General features: G+C 35.5%; 2 protein-coding genes across 65 annotated transcripts in view; one reads left to right on the top strand and one right to left on the bottom strand.

Annotated features, from left to right (window-relative positions):
- The first annotated feature begins 976 nt into the window (after positions 1–976).
- Positions 977–17,428, top strand: part of LOC126631172 (disease resistance protein RPV1-like) — a 34,274-nt gene continuing 17,822 nt past the window's right edge. For 2 of the 17 annotated variants that reach the window (XM_050301339.1, XM_050301338.1), the window contains exons 1-4: positions 990–1,944; positions 2,068–3,175; positions 3,291–3,566; positions 3,658–4,795. In XM_050301339.1, coding sequence (XP_050157296.1) covers positions 1,463–1,944; positions 2,068–3,175; positions 3,291–3,566; positions 3,658–4,795 — 3,004 coding nt within the window. In that variant the 5' untranslated portion in view covers positions 990–1,462. Of the gene's footprint in view, positions 1,945–2,067; positions 3,176–3,290; positions 3,567–3,657; positions 4,825–4,896; positions 5,020–15,411; positions 15,711–15,802; positions 16,079–16,201; positions 17,319–17,428 lie in introns of all 17 variants that reach the window. The other 15 variants (XR_007626262.1, XM_050301335.1, XR_007626265.1 and 12 more) reach the window with 14 other exon arrangements.
- The window catches only part of LOC126631175 (pectinesterase PPME1-like), a 36,334-nt gene continuing 24,230 nt past the window's right edge, over positions 5,325–17,428 (bottom strand). For 11 of the 48 annotated variants that reach the window (XR_007626302.1, XR_007626299.1, XR_007626293.1 and 8 more), the window contains 3 exons: positions 6,098–6,245; positions 5,701–5,824; positions 5,325–5,615 (listed from right to left, as the gene is read on the bottom strand). Coding sequence is in view for 1 of the 48 variants with exons in the window: in XM_050301340.1 (XP_050157297.1) it covers positions 5,561–5,615; positions 5,701–5,820 (175 nt within the window). In the remaining 47 variants the exon portion in view is untranslated. Of the gene's footprint in view, positions 5,616–5,700; positions 5,825–6,097; positions 6,246–6,978; positions 7,090–7,977; positions 8,064–8,225; positions 8,264–8,426; positions 8,506–17,428 lie in introns of all 48 variants that reach the window. The other 37 variants (XR_007626305.1, XR_007626300.1, XR_007626282.1 and 34 more) reach the window with 11 other exon arrangements.

Below are 17,428 nucleotides of genomic sequence, written 5' to 3'. Positions count from 1 at the left end.
GTCGTCTTCTTTTCCACTTATCATATTCTTTTCATCAATTAACATTGAATCATCTTTTCCTTTCATCATTTTAGTTATTCAATAGTAATCCATCAGTTTGGAGGTTGAAATATTTGGCAAATAACTTCTAGTCTTTTGTGCTTAGAGCTGATTGCTTGAAACATTGCCGATTTGGGTTGAGCAGCCAAATGGCCCTAGCTTCTTGCAAATTTTCAATGGGAATACCATGTGTTTCTGAGTTTCTGAGGTTGAATTAAGGGAGAATATGAAAAAATAAATGAGAAAAATTGTAGAAATTAATCGTCCCTCAATTTTAATTCAATTGGAGAAATGGTTCTTTAATTTTTACCCAATTGTATCAATAGTTCTTCTAGCATGACTCAACTTGACGGAATCCCGAAGTTGATAAAAAAAGACCATAATTAACTTTTTGATGTGTTAAGGGACCAATGATCATGAATTTTTAATTGATGAACCGGTTCAAGTTAAATGCCCATTGCTATGATTTTCTCATTGTTTTTAAAATGTTGGATGAGATTGTAATTTCAGCCAACCTGAGAGATAATGCAATATACCCAAAAACTAAAGAAGAGTACCGATATTTTCATTGTGTCTTATTTCTCCACCAAGCATTTAATAAAAATGTTAATAATATATTTATCTTTTTAAAACAAGACTTTTAATCTCCTATTTAACTAATTACAAAAATTTTGAAACAAAACAAAATAATAAATAATAAATAAATGTTTGTGGGTGGGGTGTGATGTCTGTGGTAGAGAGAGGCTGGGAAAGATTTGAGCTCCAATCAAAGGACGAGGTGACTTTGACAGTAAAGAAGGAAGAAGAGTGGTGAGGGGCCCATAAATTAAAGAAGAAAAAAATAATTAGCAGCATGTGCTTTGATGCGTTGAATCAAAATCCAATCTGACTAACACACCTTAAACCAAGTCTTTCTTGGAAATTAAGTACTTTCGTCGTCTTCTTTTCTACTTCTATTTTTATTTTTATTATATATGATACCCTTCCCACCAACTCCATCACCACTCTCTCTTTTCCCCTTATCTCCATCAGATCCTCTTTTTTTCTCTATCCTTCACATTGCTTTCTCTCTCTGCTGCTCTCACCTCGACCTCTCTTCCTTTCCTTCCTCGCTCCACCAGCCAACCATTTGAGATCATCCACCGCTTCGAAAGTGTGGGAGAAGAGGAGGGAGGCGCAGATTAGATTAGAGACTGAAGTTTTAGGCTTCGGTTTTTGTATTTCCAAATTGCCCCAAAGATTTCAAGATTTCAAAAACTGCCTCAAAATATTTCAACCCGTATCGGAGGTGTTTCCAACCCATTGACGGGTGTCCTGACCGTGTCCAATCCGTGTCCGGGGCATATCGTCGGCTTGTCCAAGTGTCACTTCAGTGCTTAGAGCTGATTGCTTGGAACACTTCCGATCTGCGTTGAGCAGCCAAATGGCCCGGGCTTCTGCTTCTGCAGTTTTTCCATGGAAATACCATGTGTTTCTGAGTTTCAGAGGTGAAGACACCCGCCGGGGTTTTACAGATCATTTATACAAACAGTTGGAGGCGCGAGGAATCAGGACTTTCAGGGACGAACCAGAACTTGAAAGCGGGACAGATATCAATCCAGAGCTCCTGAAGGCAATTGACCAATCAAGGTCTGCAATCATAGTTCTTTCTACGAACTTTGCTTCTTCAAGTTGGTGTTTGCGAGAACTTACTCATATTGTTCGTTGCATGAAAGAGAAAAAGAGAATTTTTCCCATTTTTTATGGCGTGGATCCTTCTGATGTACGCCATCAACGAGGGAGTTTTGGGGAGGCCTTTGCGGAACATGAAGTAAATTATCGAGAACACATGGATGAGGTAAATGAGTGGAGAAAGTCGTTAAAAAGGGTGGCTAATCTCGCTGGGTGGAATTCAAAGGATTATAGGTAAGCATGAGGCAACAACTGACGTTTATAGCTGAAGAACAATTTTTTACTATTGAGTTTCAACGTTGCACTTTATTTTAGGATGTGATGATTTTTTATTTACGTTGTTTGTTCTTCTTGTAGGTATGATACAGAGCTTATCCAAGGAATCGTCAATACACTATGGGAGGAAGTGCATCCTACGTTGTCAATGTTGGATTCCTCAGAGAGGTTTGTCGGAATCGATTCTAAACTGAAGGAAATAGATTTGCTTTTAGAAACAGATGCAAACGATGTTCGCTTTATAGGGATATGGGGGATGGGTGGAGTGGGTAAGACAACCCTAGCTAGATTAGTTTACGAGAGAATTTCTCATGATTTTGAAGGTAGCAGCTTTCTTGCTAATGTTAGAGAGGTGTGCTCTAACTCTAAGGATGGTATAGTTCATCTACAAAAGCAGCTTCTTTCTAAAATCTTAGGGGAAAATAACATACAAATTTGGAATGATTATAGTGGAATCACTAGGATAAGTAGGTGTTTACGTAATAAAAAGGTTCTTCTCGTACTCGATGATGTGGATCAATTAGACCAACTGGAAAAGTTGGTCAAACAAAAAGAGTGGTTTGGTTTTGGGAGTAGAGTCGTCGTTACAACTAGAGATGAACGTTTGTTAGTTGAACATGGTATAGAGATGGTATATGAGGTTAAGCCATTAACCCAAGATGAAGCTCTTTTTCTCTTTAGTCGGAAAGCCTTTAAAGATGATGAGTTGGAAGAAGATTTTTTAGAACTGTCTAAATGTTTCATCAATTATGCAAGTGGTCTTCCATTAGCTCTTAAAACTTTAGGGTCTTTTTTGTACAAAAGAGGTCGAGATGAATGGAAGAGTGCACTAGATAAACTGAAGCAAGCTCCTGATAGGAAAATTTTTGAACCATTGAAAATAAGTTATGATGGACTAGATGGGTTGGACAAGAGAATCTTCCTTGACATTGCATGTTTCCATAAGTCTTGTGAAAAGGAGCGAGTAATTGAAGGACTAGAAAACTGTGGCTTTGTTGGCGCTCGCGTTGTGATTGAAGTTCTTATTGAGAAATCTCTCTTGTATATTTCATTCAATTCTCTATCTATGCATGATTTGATACAAGAAATGGCATGGGAGATTGTTCGACAAGAGTCTTACGATGAGCCAGGTGGTCGTAGTCGGTTGTGGCTTCCTAAAGATATCTGGCATGTGCATGCAAAGAATACGGTAAGAAGTTGCGTGAAAATGAAAATACCAAAGCTTGGATAGGACACTGTAATACTATTTAACATGATAAGAGACTTGATTACAAATTAACTATTCCTTTAATCTTATTTATCAGGGATCAGAGGCAATTGAAGGCATAGTCTTACGCTTGAGTGAATTTGAAGAGGCACACTGCAATCCTGAAGCATTCACTAAGATGTGTAAGCTGAGGTTGCTCGACATTCATAATGTGAGCCTTTCTAAGGGCCCCAATCATCTTCCGAATGCTTTAAGAGTTCTCAAATGGAGCTGGTATCCCTCCAAATGTCTACCACCAATTTTTCAACCGGATGAACTTACAGAACTTAGTCTGCGGCATAGCAAAATTGATCACCTTTGGGATGGAATAAAGGTAGATGATTGGACAATTGATTTTTACTTTGTCAATTACAATAATTGTAGTTTCTGAACATGAACTGTTGTAACATTTCTATTTTGTACAGCGCTTGGGCAAGTTGAAGTCTATCGATCTTAGTTACTCCCACAACTTGACAAGGACCCCAGATTTCACAAGTATTCAAAATCTTGAGAAGCTGGTTCTTGAAGGTTGTACAAATTTAGCTACGATTCATTCATCCATTGTGTTTCTCAGAAGGCTTAGAATTTTAAATCTTAAAGACTGTAAAAGTATTATGAGTCTCCCAAACAAGGTAGAAATGGAATCTCTTGAAGTATTTGACATTTCTGGCTGCTCAAAAGTGAAAAAGATTCCAGAATTTGTTGGAGAAATGAAAAATTTCTGGAGACTTTCTTTAAGCCGAACTGTTGTTCAGGAAATCCCTTCCTCAGTTATACGTAGGAGTTTGGAGGAGATTGATTTAAGTGGAACTGCTTTGAGAGAGACGGAATCCTCCCTTGTTTCAGTGAAAAATATGGTACTATCAAATTTTATGGGAAGTAATGCACCACCGGCTAGATCATGGCGTTCCTTCTTCACTTTTGGTGAATTTCCAGCAAAGATTTCTCACCCTGCGAGTGTGGTCTTAGCTTCGTTGAAAGATTTATGCTTTCTGAAGGAATTAAATCTGAAGAACTGCAATCTTTGTGAAGGAGCAATTCCCGAGGATATTGGTTTATTGTCCTCTTTAGAAACACTAAATCTTAGCGGAAACCATTTGGTTAGCCTTCCTGCAACCATCAGTGGGCTTTCTAATCTGCGGGATTTACATCTCGAGAACTGCAGTCTTTGTGAAGGAGCAATTCCCGAGGATATTGGTTTCTTGTCCTCTTTAGAAACACTAAATCTTAGCGGAAACCATTTGGTTAGCCTTCCTGCAAGCATCGGTGGGCTTTCTAAGCTGCGGGATTTAGATATGGGGAACTGCAGTCTTTGTGAAGGAGCAATTCCCGAGGATATTGGTTTCTTGTCCTCTTTAGAAACGCTAAATCTTAGTGGAAACCATTTTGTTAGCCTTCCTGCAAGCATCAGTGGGCTTTCTAAGCTGCAGTATTTTCACTTGGAAAATTGCAAAAGGCTTCAACAACTGCCAGCCATTCCAGATGCTCGCAGAATTGGATCTTTTTTGTGCCGTTTTGACAATTGCTTCAGTTTGGGTGGAAATCAAGGTTGCAATGCCATAATGTATTCAATGCTAAAGAGATTAAATCAGGTATTTCTCTCTCTCCTATCCTCCCTCGTCTCATTAGTTGTGTACATTTATTTACGTTGTTCCTTTGTGCAGGCGCTCCCTGATTATTGGGAAATAGTAATTCCTGGAAGTGAAATTCCTGAGTGGTTAAATAACCAAAGCATGGGAGATTCGGTGATTGAGAAGCTACCTTCGCACTCAAGCAATAGCAAGGCGGTGGGGTTTGCTTTTTGCGCTCTATATGTAAAACTGTCAAGATATGGGAGGCATAAAATGACATGTCAGATCAGTTTTGGTTCAAACACCACCTTTCAAGACACTCGTGAGTACTCTTTGTTTACCGGGAAAGTAGCATCAGATCACCTTTGGTTGGGCTTTCTATCTTGGAATTACATTGAGACCGTTCTATCTATGGAGACCAAGCATTGGAAGGAGAAATGTTGGGATCAGATTCGGTTTCGTTTCACAAGCGTGACAGACTTGAAGGTGAAGTGCGGAGTCCGTACAGTGTATGAACAAGATACAGAAGAAGAGCTCAACCGAACGATGAAACAATATTCCAACAGAAGCATTTCTTTGTGTGAGGATATTACCAATTGTGATTTTGAGGAATGAAAAACTGTACAACGAGACGTGATTAAGCGAACATGTGAGCAATACAGTAATGAAGCAGGACCCAGTGAAAGTGGAAGTTCCTCCAAAGGAGTCAAAAGACCAAGTTGCACGATTTTCTGTTGATGACTTGCACGTTAAAAAATCAAGGGTCCAGAAAACCTTGACCCATGCACTTGTACTCTTTGTAGGCCACATTTCTGCATTTTCAAATTATATTATTAACTCTCAAAACTAATCATATGAAAACGCTTAATAATGTTTTAATCGACATAATCTGCTTACTTGTCACGTTCGGGGTGGTTATCGTCGCTCCAGCCAGCAGGGTCAACCACCTTGGTCATGCTGGTGTAGGCATACACCATCTGGGGTCCGGCTCTCCAAGCCCTGCCCAAATATGTGCCACTGCCTGTCCCATTAATTATATGTTACATTATTAGTCACCAACCATCAAAAATTCAAAACCATGACTCAGACAAACAAAAAGATTAACTACATATATCTTAGTTAATCCACCCATTAATTAACTACATAATCCATTCAATCATTGTCGTTCCTATACAGTCTTCATAAATTATAGGAAAATTATGGTGAAAACAGATAACCTGCGTACATCTATATTAGCATGACTTAACACTTGAGTGTAAATAGACTAAATATAAACATTTAGAAAAGAACAAACCTGTTCGCGAAACATAGGCGAATCATCAAGCTTTCCGAAATACGTGTTTCGAAGGATACAGAGATCGTCTTCTCATCTTCCATGCAAAGCTTTCCGAAATACGTGTTTCGAAGGATACAGAGATCGTCTTCTCATCTTCCATGCAAACCTGCCCCAAAAACCACTATACTCAATACTAATGAAAATCTCACGGACCAATAAAGAATATTGGAATTTCTTGAACCAAAAACGATTTACGAAATTTCTTAATCTCACAAGTAATATTGGTCTTAATAGAAATTCAAAACTTTGATCAGATTATAGGATTTTGAAAAATAGTCAATACCATCTGAAACAAAATTCCATATTTCTCATAAAATTATGAAAACAATGTTGTTTGAGTTACATGAATTTTCCTAGTATCCAAATAGCATGTAAATTTTCCTAGCATCCAAATAACAGGTATGGTCAAAAGCTCAAAGTTCAAACAAACAATGAAAACCATATCCTCAAATATGTGGTTGGAATGAAGAGATTTAGGGGGAATTGAAATTCGAAAAGTTCGATCCACCCATTACAACCCCTGGCATTAAACTAAATCCCACGCCTACTAAAAAGACACAGCAGAAAATTAATCAATTTCAAAATCCAAATCAGAAAATAAAACCTTAATAATCCTGCAATTCAGACGAACACACCACAACTAAAATCAGTAAACTGTTTACATTAAAACATATGAAATTACAACCCATTTGATAGAAGATTAAGATTTCATTGTTTTAACAGAAACACTAAAAAATGAACATTTCACAGCGAAGAACTAATTTCTCATTATTTTAAAATTAGTCATCAAATATCATAAATAAATAAATAAACCCAAAAGAATGCAAAAAAATTGGAACCTTTGGGTGAGCAAGTAGACGACATCGCCCTCTTTGAAATTGGCTTCAGCAGCCAAAGCAATGTCTCATATCAAAATCCTTTCTTCCTCCGGCGAAAGCTCTGTGCTGCCGCTGCACCCAACCATGAATCAGAGAAGAAACAGAGGGTTGAGTATGGGGAGGAGAGAGAGAGTTCCACTGCGAGACAGAAAGAAGAGAGAGTGTGTGCATTTAACAATTTAAGCATGATCTGATGGATTTTTAAGAATTAAATTTTGCCATAACGAACTTTTCTTAACAAATTTGTAATCTTCTCCTCTCAGCCAAACATAAAATCCAAAGATCCTTCATATTTTCTTCTCTCTCCATCTCCCTCTCTTTGCACTAAGCCACCCAATCCATCCCAAACCCTACGGACAAAAGTACTCTCCTAACTTTTGATAATTACCTTCCAACCCAGCCTGAGATATGATGGTACTGATGTAAATAAAGAAAAATCGAGAGCCAATCATTTGACTGTAGCTAAGCTACAGTAAAATCCCTCCTCAACTTTAGAATAGACAACTAGAAAATGCTACCCACGCGTTGTTGCGGGAGAAAGATTATGTTTGAAAGATATAAAAGATTGCTCATTGTGATAGAAGATTAATAATATTTACATTGAAAACGTTAGAAAGATGTTCATGTACCAAAGATTAAATCGATAAAGCCGACATACGAAAAATCATAGCTCAACGGAATACAACTTTTCAGCAAAGAATTGATTAAAACAACAAAACAAACACATGAAAATAAAACTTTGAGAACCAATTCTCTTCCCAAGCTTCAAAATCGAATTCAATCAACTTAATTACACTGACGAATCAGTAATATCAAAATCATGTAGGATCAACTCAAACAACCCAACATCCCTACATCAACACACACAACTAATACATAACCTATTTGACCTCATAAAAATCAAATATGCACAGGAGTAGAACGTTTTCCAAAGTATAAAATCCACACGAAATTTCTGACCTCTTGTTCTCCCTGAGCATTTTCAAAAGCTTCCTTGCAAATTGAATTGGCAACACACCGTTGATGCTGTTGATGTTGATATGTAGCTGTTTATTGAAGGAACACATAAAATGAAAACAAATCAAAAGACAGTTATTTAGCGAGAGTCGATAATCTCATTTTTACCTCAAGAGAAGCAAAATCGAAATATACAACTAACCAAAAATAAATTTAAAAAAAAAAAAATCTCTCAAAATATGTGGAGCTACCTGATTAAGTGGGTTCTTTGGCGTTCCATACTCAGCAGCTAGAAAACCAAAAACATGTCATGCATTGCAGAGAAAGTTAATGGGATAAACGTCAAGTTTATCAATCATATTTGCATGATAGAAGCTGCTGGAATAAATTTAATCATATTCATTACCCAATCTGGAAAATTTAAAATGTAAACATACAAAAGATATACTTACATATTATATTTCTGTCTTTGGTAAGTGCTTTGCAGACAATCACACATTTTTTTCTCTTATTTTGGAAGAAGTATACCGTCTACAATTTTGTTAAAATAAATAAAATAATATAATATTAGAACAATGCCCTTAAACCATGAACATTTAATGTGGAGAAATTGGAAGTTGAAATAAGTGGAACATAGGACAGAGGAGAAAATTCAAAGAATATTGTGATCAAAATCGGAACTTATTGAGAGTTCAACAGAAAGATCAGTGGAAAATGCACTCACACACCAACTTGAAAAAAAAACTTAGTGTGAAATAATTGTGTCAGGAATAGAAAAATGCAAACTCTGTATGGAAATTAAAGATTTACTTGCAGACCGGCAGCAACAAAAGCAAATGGAATACAACGGGAGTTACTGCAATAGTGAGAGGGAGGGAGAGAGATTAAAGATGAGTGATCAGTTAAAGCTATAATTTTTTAAGCATGTTCTGCAATATGAATCATTTAGCTATCACAATAACATGCTTGAAACAAACAATATGCATAATCGTGGTGTAAAAGAAAAAAAAAAACAGAGATGCAATATCACCAACATTCATGATCATTATCCAGAATCGCTAAAGTAAACAGAAAATCAAATTAACACCTCTCTATTTCTAATCCATCTTCCTATTGTGTTGTGATAAGGTTTATACTAAACAATGTTTTCCACCAAAATTTAATAACAAAAAGATCATAGTAGAAGTTAACATGAGAGAAAGAGTTGACCTCTACCTCTTATATGTTGATCCTACCAATCCCCTGCATACTTGATCTCTTTTAAGTCCACCTGTTAAAAGAAAAAAAAAACACAAAATTTGTAACACAATTTGAACAAAAAGAAAGTTCTCAATTAGAGAAAACTTCAGTTTCATGTAAAGAATTTGTGTTCTAATTTCAGGCTTAACTATGTAATATTGGGATTTGCGTTTAGCTCAAATAAGTAAGATAAACAGATAAAGCAAAGGATAAAAACAAAATCTTTATCGATTTGATTATCCATTCAAAAGGACATTTGAAAAAAAAAAAGATTTTTATGCATCCAAACAGCCATTAAACTAAAAAATTAGTTAACTAATATTTACATTTGAAAAGTGTAACTAGATATTTTTCTTATCAATGCATCAACCAATATGCAGTGCAAATGAGAAAACTGAAAATCAGATTTGAAAATATCTAATTTTTTGCTCCACAAACTTAAATTTTTTGCTAGCTTCAAATGGACCCAAACTTTGGAATGGAAATATACTCATTTCTATCTGAAAATGAAAATTTATATTTTGTTAGTCCAACAATATATAATTGCATTCATGTAGCATGTCTCCAAAATAACAATACTACCCTTTCAAAAAGGCAAAAACAAAAAACTAAAGTGAAATATTAAAACTTGACAAAGAGATTTTGGTTTGGTAAAAGAGTTTAGTTGCTTCCAAAAGTGAAAGCGATCAATTTGTTTTCTATGAAACTGTAAAAAAAGTAGCATAACAAATAAGGACACGATGGATGATTTGTTTTCTATGGATATAGCTGATGTTGATCGTAGTTTTGCTCAGCATAAACAGAAAATATGGTAGCTTTCAACTAAATTGCTACACAAACAGAAAATTTGTTTTCTATGGGGTGCCCCACCGAAACTTGTATAGAAACGTATCACTCACGTTTCATGACCAACTTTTGATTGTATAAAAACAACCATGCCCATGGGAGACCTTTCACTGTTGATTTCTCTTGATTTCTCTCAACCGTGCCCATGGGAGAGCCAAATGCTCTAGCCATCTCTTTGGATGCTTCCCTGATGTCTGCCCTCTCACACGGCTAGCATACCCCAATGCAGGCATCAATCACCTTTCATCCACTAGCTTCTCTAGTCAAATGCTTCAAAAGTAAAAAAGCAAGTCTACTCTTGCTTTTCTTCTGTAACACTCCACATGATCTGCATCTTTCAATATCCCAACGAAAGGTGACCTCTCCACCGACAGCAACCACATTGTTCAATTGTTGCCAGCACAGCATTATATGAGCCAATCACAACGTATCGAGAGAGGATCCAACTGGATCCTCTTTGAGGATTTTGAGGAGATCCTCTAATTACATCCGTTCATTGTGTATCGTGTGACCAGTTTTTATCAAGTTTTGTTTATATTCACTTTTAAATAAAAAAATTACAATAATTTTTTACCGTACGATATATGATGAACGGATATAATTAGAAAATCTCTGAAATTCTCACAACCGGATAATAGACACAACAAATCTTAAAAAAAAAAACAGATATGGCAATTAAAATATAATAAATATTACATATATAAAAAATAATAAAGAAAATTCATAATATAACAAAGAAGGTTTGGTTCAGTTTGTGAGGTCTTTCAGAAACTGTCCTCAGTTCAATAAATTTAACAAAGTGTGTACTATTGGTTTTTGCCACTAACTTTTGTAAATTTCTTTTGTTAAGCTGATGATATGGCGTACAAGTAGATCTCACGTATCAATTCTAAATGTTTGTTGAGGACCAAATCTAAATTAGGGTCAAAGTTTAGGGACTAATTGTGCATTCTATGTTATTTTACATACAATTGATGAAAATCTCACTCAAAGTCCAATAGTGCACATTTGCTAAATTCTAAGACCTCAATTAACAAACTTTTTGTTTAGGGACTTAATCTAAGTTTGTGTGAAAATTTAAGTACCACTTCTAAATCTAAGAATAAATGGATAACAAATTAATGTCAGCTAAGGTTGTCAATGTCGAATTTTGTCTTAATTTATACCTCATTTCCTTGAACATGCTCTTACAATATTGAAAGAAACAATTTGGTGGCAACTGACAACTGCAGTAGTGTAAACTGAATAGATAGGAAGAGACAAAGTATTTCCCAAGTGGTATGATAGAGGGAAATTCATTTGAAGAAACGCATTAGATTATTTTTTAAAAATTGTTAAAATCAAACTATTCAATTAAACAAAGTAAAGAATGGCAGAACGCAACATCGTCAATCTTTCTTGGAAATTATATATGATGCCCTTTCCACCAACTCCATCACTTTCAAAGATGACGTTCCAACTACTTTCGTCGTCTTCTTTTCCACTTATCATATTCTTTTCATCAATTAACATTGAATCATCTTTTCCTTTCATCATTTTAGTTATTCAATAGTAATCCATCAGTTTGGAGGTTGAAATATTTGGCAAATAACTTCTAGTCTTCTGTGCTTAGAGCTGATTGCTCGAAACACTGCCGATTTGCGTTGAGCAGCGAAATGGCCCTAGCTTCCTGCAATTTTTCAATGGGAATACCATGTGTTTCTGAGTTTCAGAGATTGAATTAAGGGAGAATATGAAAAAATAAATGAGAAAAATTGTAGAAATTAATCGTCCCTCAATTTTAATTCAATTGGAGAAATGGTCCCTTAATTTTTACCCAATTGTATCAATAGTTCTTCTAGCATGACTCATCTTGACGGAATCCCGAAGTTGATAAAAAAAGACCATAATTAACTTTTTGATGTGTTAAGGGACCAATGATCATGAATTTTTAGCTGATGAACCGGTTCAAGTTAAATGCCCATTGCTATGATTTTCTCATTGTTTTTAAAATGTTGGATGAGATTGTAATTTCAACAAACCTGAGAGGTAATGCAATATACCCAAAAACTAAAGAAGAGTACCGATATTTTCATTGTGTCTTATTTCTCCACCAAGCATTTAATAAAAATGTTAATAATATATTTATCTTTTTAAAACAAGACTTTTAATCTCCTATTTAACTAATTACAAAATTTTTGAAACAAAACAAAATAAAATTTAAAATAATAAATAAATGTTTGTGGGTGGGGTGTGATATATGTGGTAGAGAGAGGCTGGGAAAGATTTGAGCTCCAATCAATGGACGAGGTGACTTTGACAGAAAAGAAAGAAGAAGAGTGGTGAGGGACCCATAAATTAAAGAAGAAAAAAATAATTGGCAGCATGTGCTTTGATGCGTTGAATCAAAATCTAATCTGACTAACAAAGGTCAACAAAAGCATCTTTCTCTCTTATTTCAGTTTCTCACCTAACACACCTTAAACAAATTTGAAATTTCCTCGCCTCTTACACGAAGCATCCTCAAGTCTTTCTTGGAAATTATATATGATACATTTCACACCAACTCCATCACTTTGAAAGATGACACTCTAACATTATGTTTGGATAAAGAAATTTAAGATTACTAAGAAATTTTAAAATTTTTTGAAACAAAACAAAACATAATTTAAAATAATAAATAAATGTTGGTGGGTGGGGTGTGATATCTATGGTGGAGAAAGGCTGGGAAAGATTTGAGCTCCAATTAAAGGACAAGGTGAGAAACGGTGAGATCTGCGATATATGATGAAAGGATATGATTAGAGAATCTCCGGAATTCTCACAACCGGATAATAGACACAACAAATCTTAAAAAAAAAAAAAAGATATGGCAGTTAAAATATAATAAATATTACATATATAAAAAATAATGAAGCAAATTCATAATATAACAAAGAAGGTTTGGTTCAGTTTGTGAGGTCTTTCAGAAACTGTCCTCAATTCAATAAATTTAACAAAGTGTGTACTATTGGTTTTTGCCACTAACTTTTGTAAATTTCTTTTGTTAAGCTGATGATATGGCGTACAAGTAGATCTCACGTATCAATTCTAAATGTTTGTTGAGGACCAAATCTAAATTAGGGTCAAAGTTTAGGGACTAATTGTGCATTCTATGTTATTTTACATATAATTGACGAAAATCTCACGCAAAGTCCAATAGTGCAAATTTGCTAAATTCTAAGACCTCAATTAACAAACTTTTTGTTTAGGGACTTAAGCTAAGTTTGTGTGAAATTTAAGTACCACTTCTAAATCTAAGAATAAATGGATAACAAATTAATGTCAATGTCGAATTTTGTCTAAGGTTGTCAATGCCGAATTTTGTCTTCATTTATACCTCATTTCCTTGAACATGCTCTTACAATATGGAAAGAAACAATTTGGTGGCAACTGACAACTGCAGTAGTGTAAACTGAATAGATAGAAAGAGACAAAGTAGTTCCCAAGTGGTATGATAGAGGGAAATTCATTTGAAGAAACGCCTTAGATTATTTTTAAAAAACTGTTAAAATCAAACTATTCAATTAAACAAAGTAAAGAATGGCAGAACGCAACATCGTAAATCTTTCTTGGAAATTGTATATGATGCCCCTTCCACCAACTCCATCACTTTCAAAGATGACGCTCTAGCTACTTTCGTCGTCTTCTTTTCCACTTATCATATTCTTTTCATCAATTAACATTGAAGCATCTTTTCCTTTCATCATTTTAGTTATTCAATAGTAATCCATCAGTTTGGAGTTTGAAATATTTGGCAAATAACTTCTAGTCTTCTATGCTTAGAGCTGATTGCTCGAAACATTGCCGATTTGCGTTGAGTAGCCAAATGGCCCTAGCTTCCTGCAATTTTTCAATGGGAATACCATGTGTTTCTGAGTTTCAGAGGTTGAATTAAGGGAGAATATGAAAAAATAAATGAGCAAAATTGTAGAAATTAATTGTCCCTCAATTTTAATTCAATTGGAGAAATGGTCCCTTAATTTTTACCCAATTGTATCAATAATTCTTCTAGCATGACTCATCTTGACGGAATCCCGAAGTTGATAAAAAAAGATGATAATTAACTTTTTGATGTGTTAAGGGACCAATGATCATGAATTTTTAATTGATGGACCGGTTCAACTTAAATGCCCATTGCTATGATTTTCTCATTGTTTTTAAAACAATATGTTGGATGAGATTGTAATTTCAGTCAACCTAAGAGGTAATGCAATATACCAAAAACTAAAGAAGAAAAAAGAAGAGTACCGATATTTTCATTGCGTCTTATTTCTCCACCAAGCATTTAATAAAAATGTTAATAATATATTTATCTTTTTAAAACAAGACTTTTAATCTCCTATTTAACTAATTACAAAATTTTTGAAACAAAACAAATAATTTAAAATAATAAATAAATGTTGGTGGGTGGGGTGTGATATCTGCGGTGGAGAGAGGCTCTGAAAGATTTGAGCTCCAATCAAAGGTCAACAAAAGCATCTTTCTCTCTTATTTCAGTTTCTCACCTAACACACCTTAAACCAATTTGAAATTTCCTCGCCTCTTACACGAAGCATCCTCAAGTCTTTCTTGGAAATTATATATGATACATTTCACACCAACTCCATCACTTTGAAAGATGACACTCTAACATTATGTTTGGATAAAGAAATTTAAGATTACTAAGAAATTTTAAAATGACAGTAATTAAAATGACGGGATTTTAATTTCTAGAATTTATGAATTTTCTTGTTTGGTTAACCTAAAAAAAAATAAATTGAATATAGAATTTGTTATTTTTAAACTCAACTCTCAATCATAGAAATTGAGAAATGACACATGTTTACGTGGAATTTAAATTTGCGAATTGAAGGTCCCAAATTCCAGGTTTTTTTTCCACCCGAAAATTCTAAATTTCTCTGTTTATGAATCCAAACAAAGGAATTGGTGCATGTTAATTTACAAATTTTAACTTTTACCTAAATTCCAAGTTTATTTTCATCGTCCAAACATAGTGTAAGTACTTTCGTCGTCTTCTTTTCTACTTCTATTTTTATTTTTATTACCACTCTCTCTTTTCTCCTTATCTCCATCAGATCCTCTTTTGTTCTCTATTCTACACATTGCTTTCTCTCTCTACTGCTCTCACCTCGACCTCTCTTCCTTTCCTTCCTCGCTCCACCAGCCAACCATTTGAGATCATCCACCGCTTGGAAAGTGTGGGAGAAGAGGAGGGAGGCGCAGATTAGATTAGAGACTGAAGTTTTAGGCTTTGGTTTTTGTATTTCCAAATTGCCCCAAAGATTTCAAGATTTCAAAAACTGCCTCAAAATAATTCAGCCCGTATCGGAGGTGTGTCCAACCCATTGACGGGTGTCCTGACCGTGTCCAATCCGTGTCCGGGGCGTATCGTCGGCTTGTCCCCCATTGACGGGTGTCCTGACCGTGTCCGGGGCGTATCGTCGGCTTGTCCAAGTGTCACTTCAGTGCTTAGAGCTGATTGCTTGGAACACTTCCGATCTGCGTTGAGCAGCCAAATGGCCCGGGCTTCTGCTCCTGCAATTTTTCCATGGAAATACCAAGTGTTTCTGAGTTTCAGAGGTGAAGACACCCGCCGGGGTTTTACAGATCATTTATACAAACAGTTGGAGGTGCGAGGAATCAGGACTTTCAGGGACGAACCAGAACTTGAAAAAGGGACAGATATCAATCCAGAGCTCTTAAAGGCAATTGACCAATCAAGGTCTGCAATCATAGTTCTTTCTACAAACTTTGCTTCTTCAAGTTGGTGTTTGCGAGAACTTACTCATATTGTTCGTTGCATGAAAGAGAAAAAGAGAATTTTTCCCATTTTTTATGGCGTGGATCCTTCTGATGTACGCCATCAACGAGGGAGTTTTGGGGAGGCCTTCGCGGAACATGAAGTAAATTATCGAGAACACATGGAGGAGGTAAATGAGTGGAGAAAGTCGTTAAAAAGGGTGGCTAATCTCGCTGGGTGGAATTCAAAGGATTGTAGGTAAGCATGAGGCAACAACTGACGTTTATAGCTGAAGAACATTTTTTTACTATTGAGTTTCAACGTTGCACTTTATTTTATGATGTGATGATTTTTTACTTACGTTGTTTGTTCTTCTTGTAGGTATGAAACAGAGCTTATCCAAGGAATCGTCAATACACTATGGGAGGAAGCGCATCCTACGTTGTCAATGTTGGATTCCTCAGAGAGGTTTGTCGGAATCGATTCTAAAATGAAGGAAATAGATTTGCTTTTAGAAACAGATGCAAACGATGTTCGCTTTATAGGGATATGGGGGATGGGTGGAGTGGGTAAGACAACCCTAGCTAGATTAGTTTACGAGAGAATTTCTCATGATTTTGAAGGTAGCAGCTTTCTTGCTAATGTTAGAGAGGTGTGCTCTAAGGATGGTATAGTTCATCTACAAAAGCAGCTTCTTTCTGAAATCTTAGGGGAAAATAACATACAAATTTGGAATGCTTATAGTGGAATCACTAAGATAAGTAGGTGTTTATGTAATAAAAAGGTTCTTCTCGTACTCGACGATGTGGATCAATTAGACCAACTAGAAAAGTTGGTCATACAAAAAGAGTGGTTTGGTTTTGGGAGTAGAGTCGTCGTTACAACTAGAGATGAACGTTTGTTAGTTGAACATGGTATAGATATGGTATATGAGGTTAAGCCATTAACCCAAGATGAAGCTCTTTTTCTCTTTAGTCGGAAAGCCTTTAAAGATGATGAGTTGGAAGAAGATTTTTTAGAACTGTCTAAATGTTTCATCAATTATGCAAGTGGTCTTCCATTAGCTCTTAAAACTTTAGGGTCTTTTTTGTACAAAAGAGGTCGAGATGAATGGAAGAGTGCACTAGATAAACTGAAGCAAGCTCCTGATAGGAAAATTTTTGAAACATTGAAAATAAGTTATGATGGACTAGATGAGTTTGAGAAGAGAATCTTCCTTGACATTGCATGTTTCCATAAGTCTTGTGAAAAGGAACGAGTAATTGAAGGACTAGAAAACTGTGGCTTTGCTGGCGCTCGCGTTGTGATTGAAGTTCTTATTGAGAAATCCCTCTTGTATATTTCATACGTGTGTATTTCATTCAATTCTCTGTCTATGCATGATTTGATACAAGAAATGGCATGGGAGATTGTTCGACAAGAGTCTTACGATGAGCCAGGTGGTCGTAGTCGGTTGTGGCTTCGTAAGGATATCTTGCATGTGCTTACCAAGAATACGGTAAGAAGTTGCGTGAAGATGAAAATACCAAAGCTTGTATAGGACACTATAATACTATTTAACATGATAAGAGACTTGATTACAAATTAACTATTCCTTTAATCTTATTT

This window comes from Malus sylvestris, chromosome 8, assembly GCF_916048215.2.
Source record: "Malus sylvestris chromosome 8, drMalSylv7.2, whole genome shotgun sequence".
In the NCBI taxonomy this organism is placed as follows: Eukaryota; Viridiplantae; Streptophyta; class Magnoliopsida; order Rosales; family Rosaceae; genus Malus; species Malus sylvestris.
This window is presented reverse-complemented; position numbering and strand designations above follow the sequence as displayed.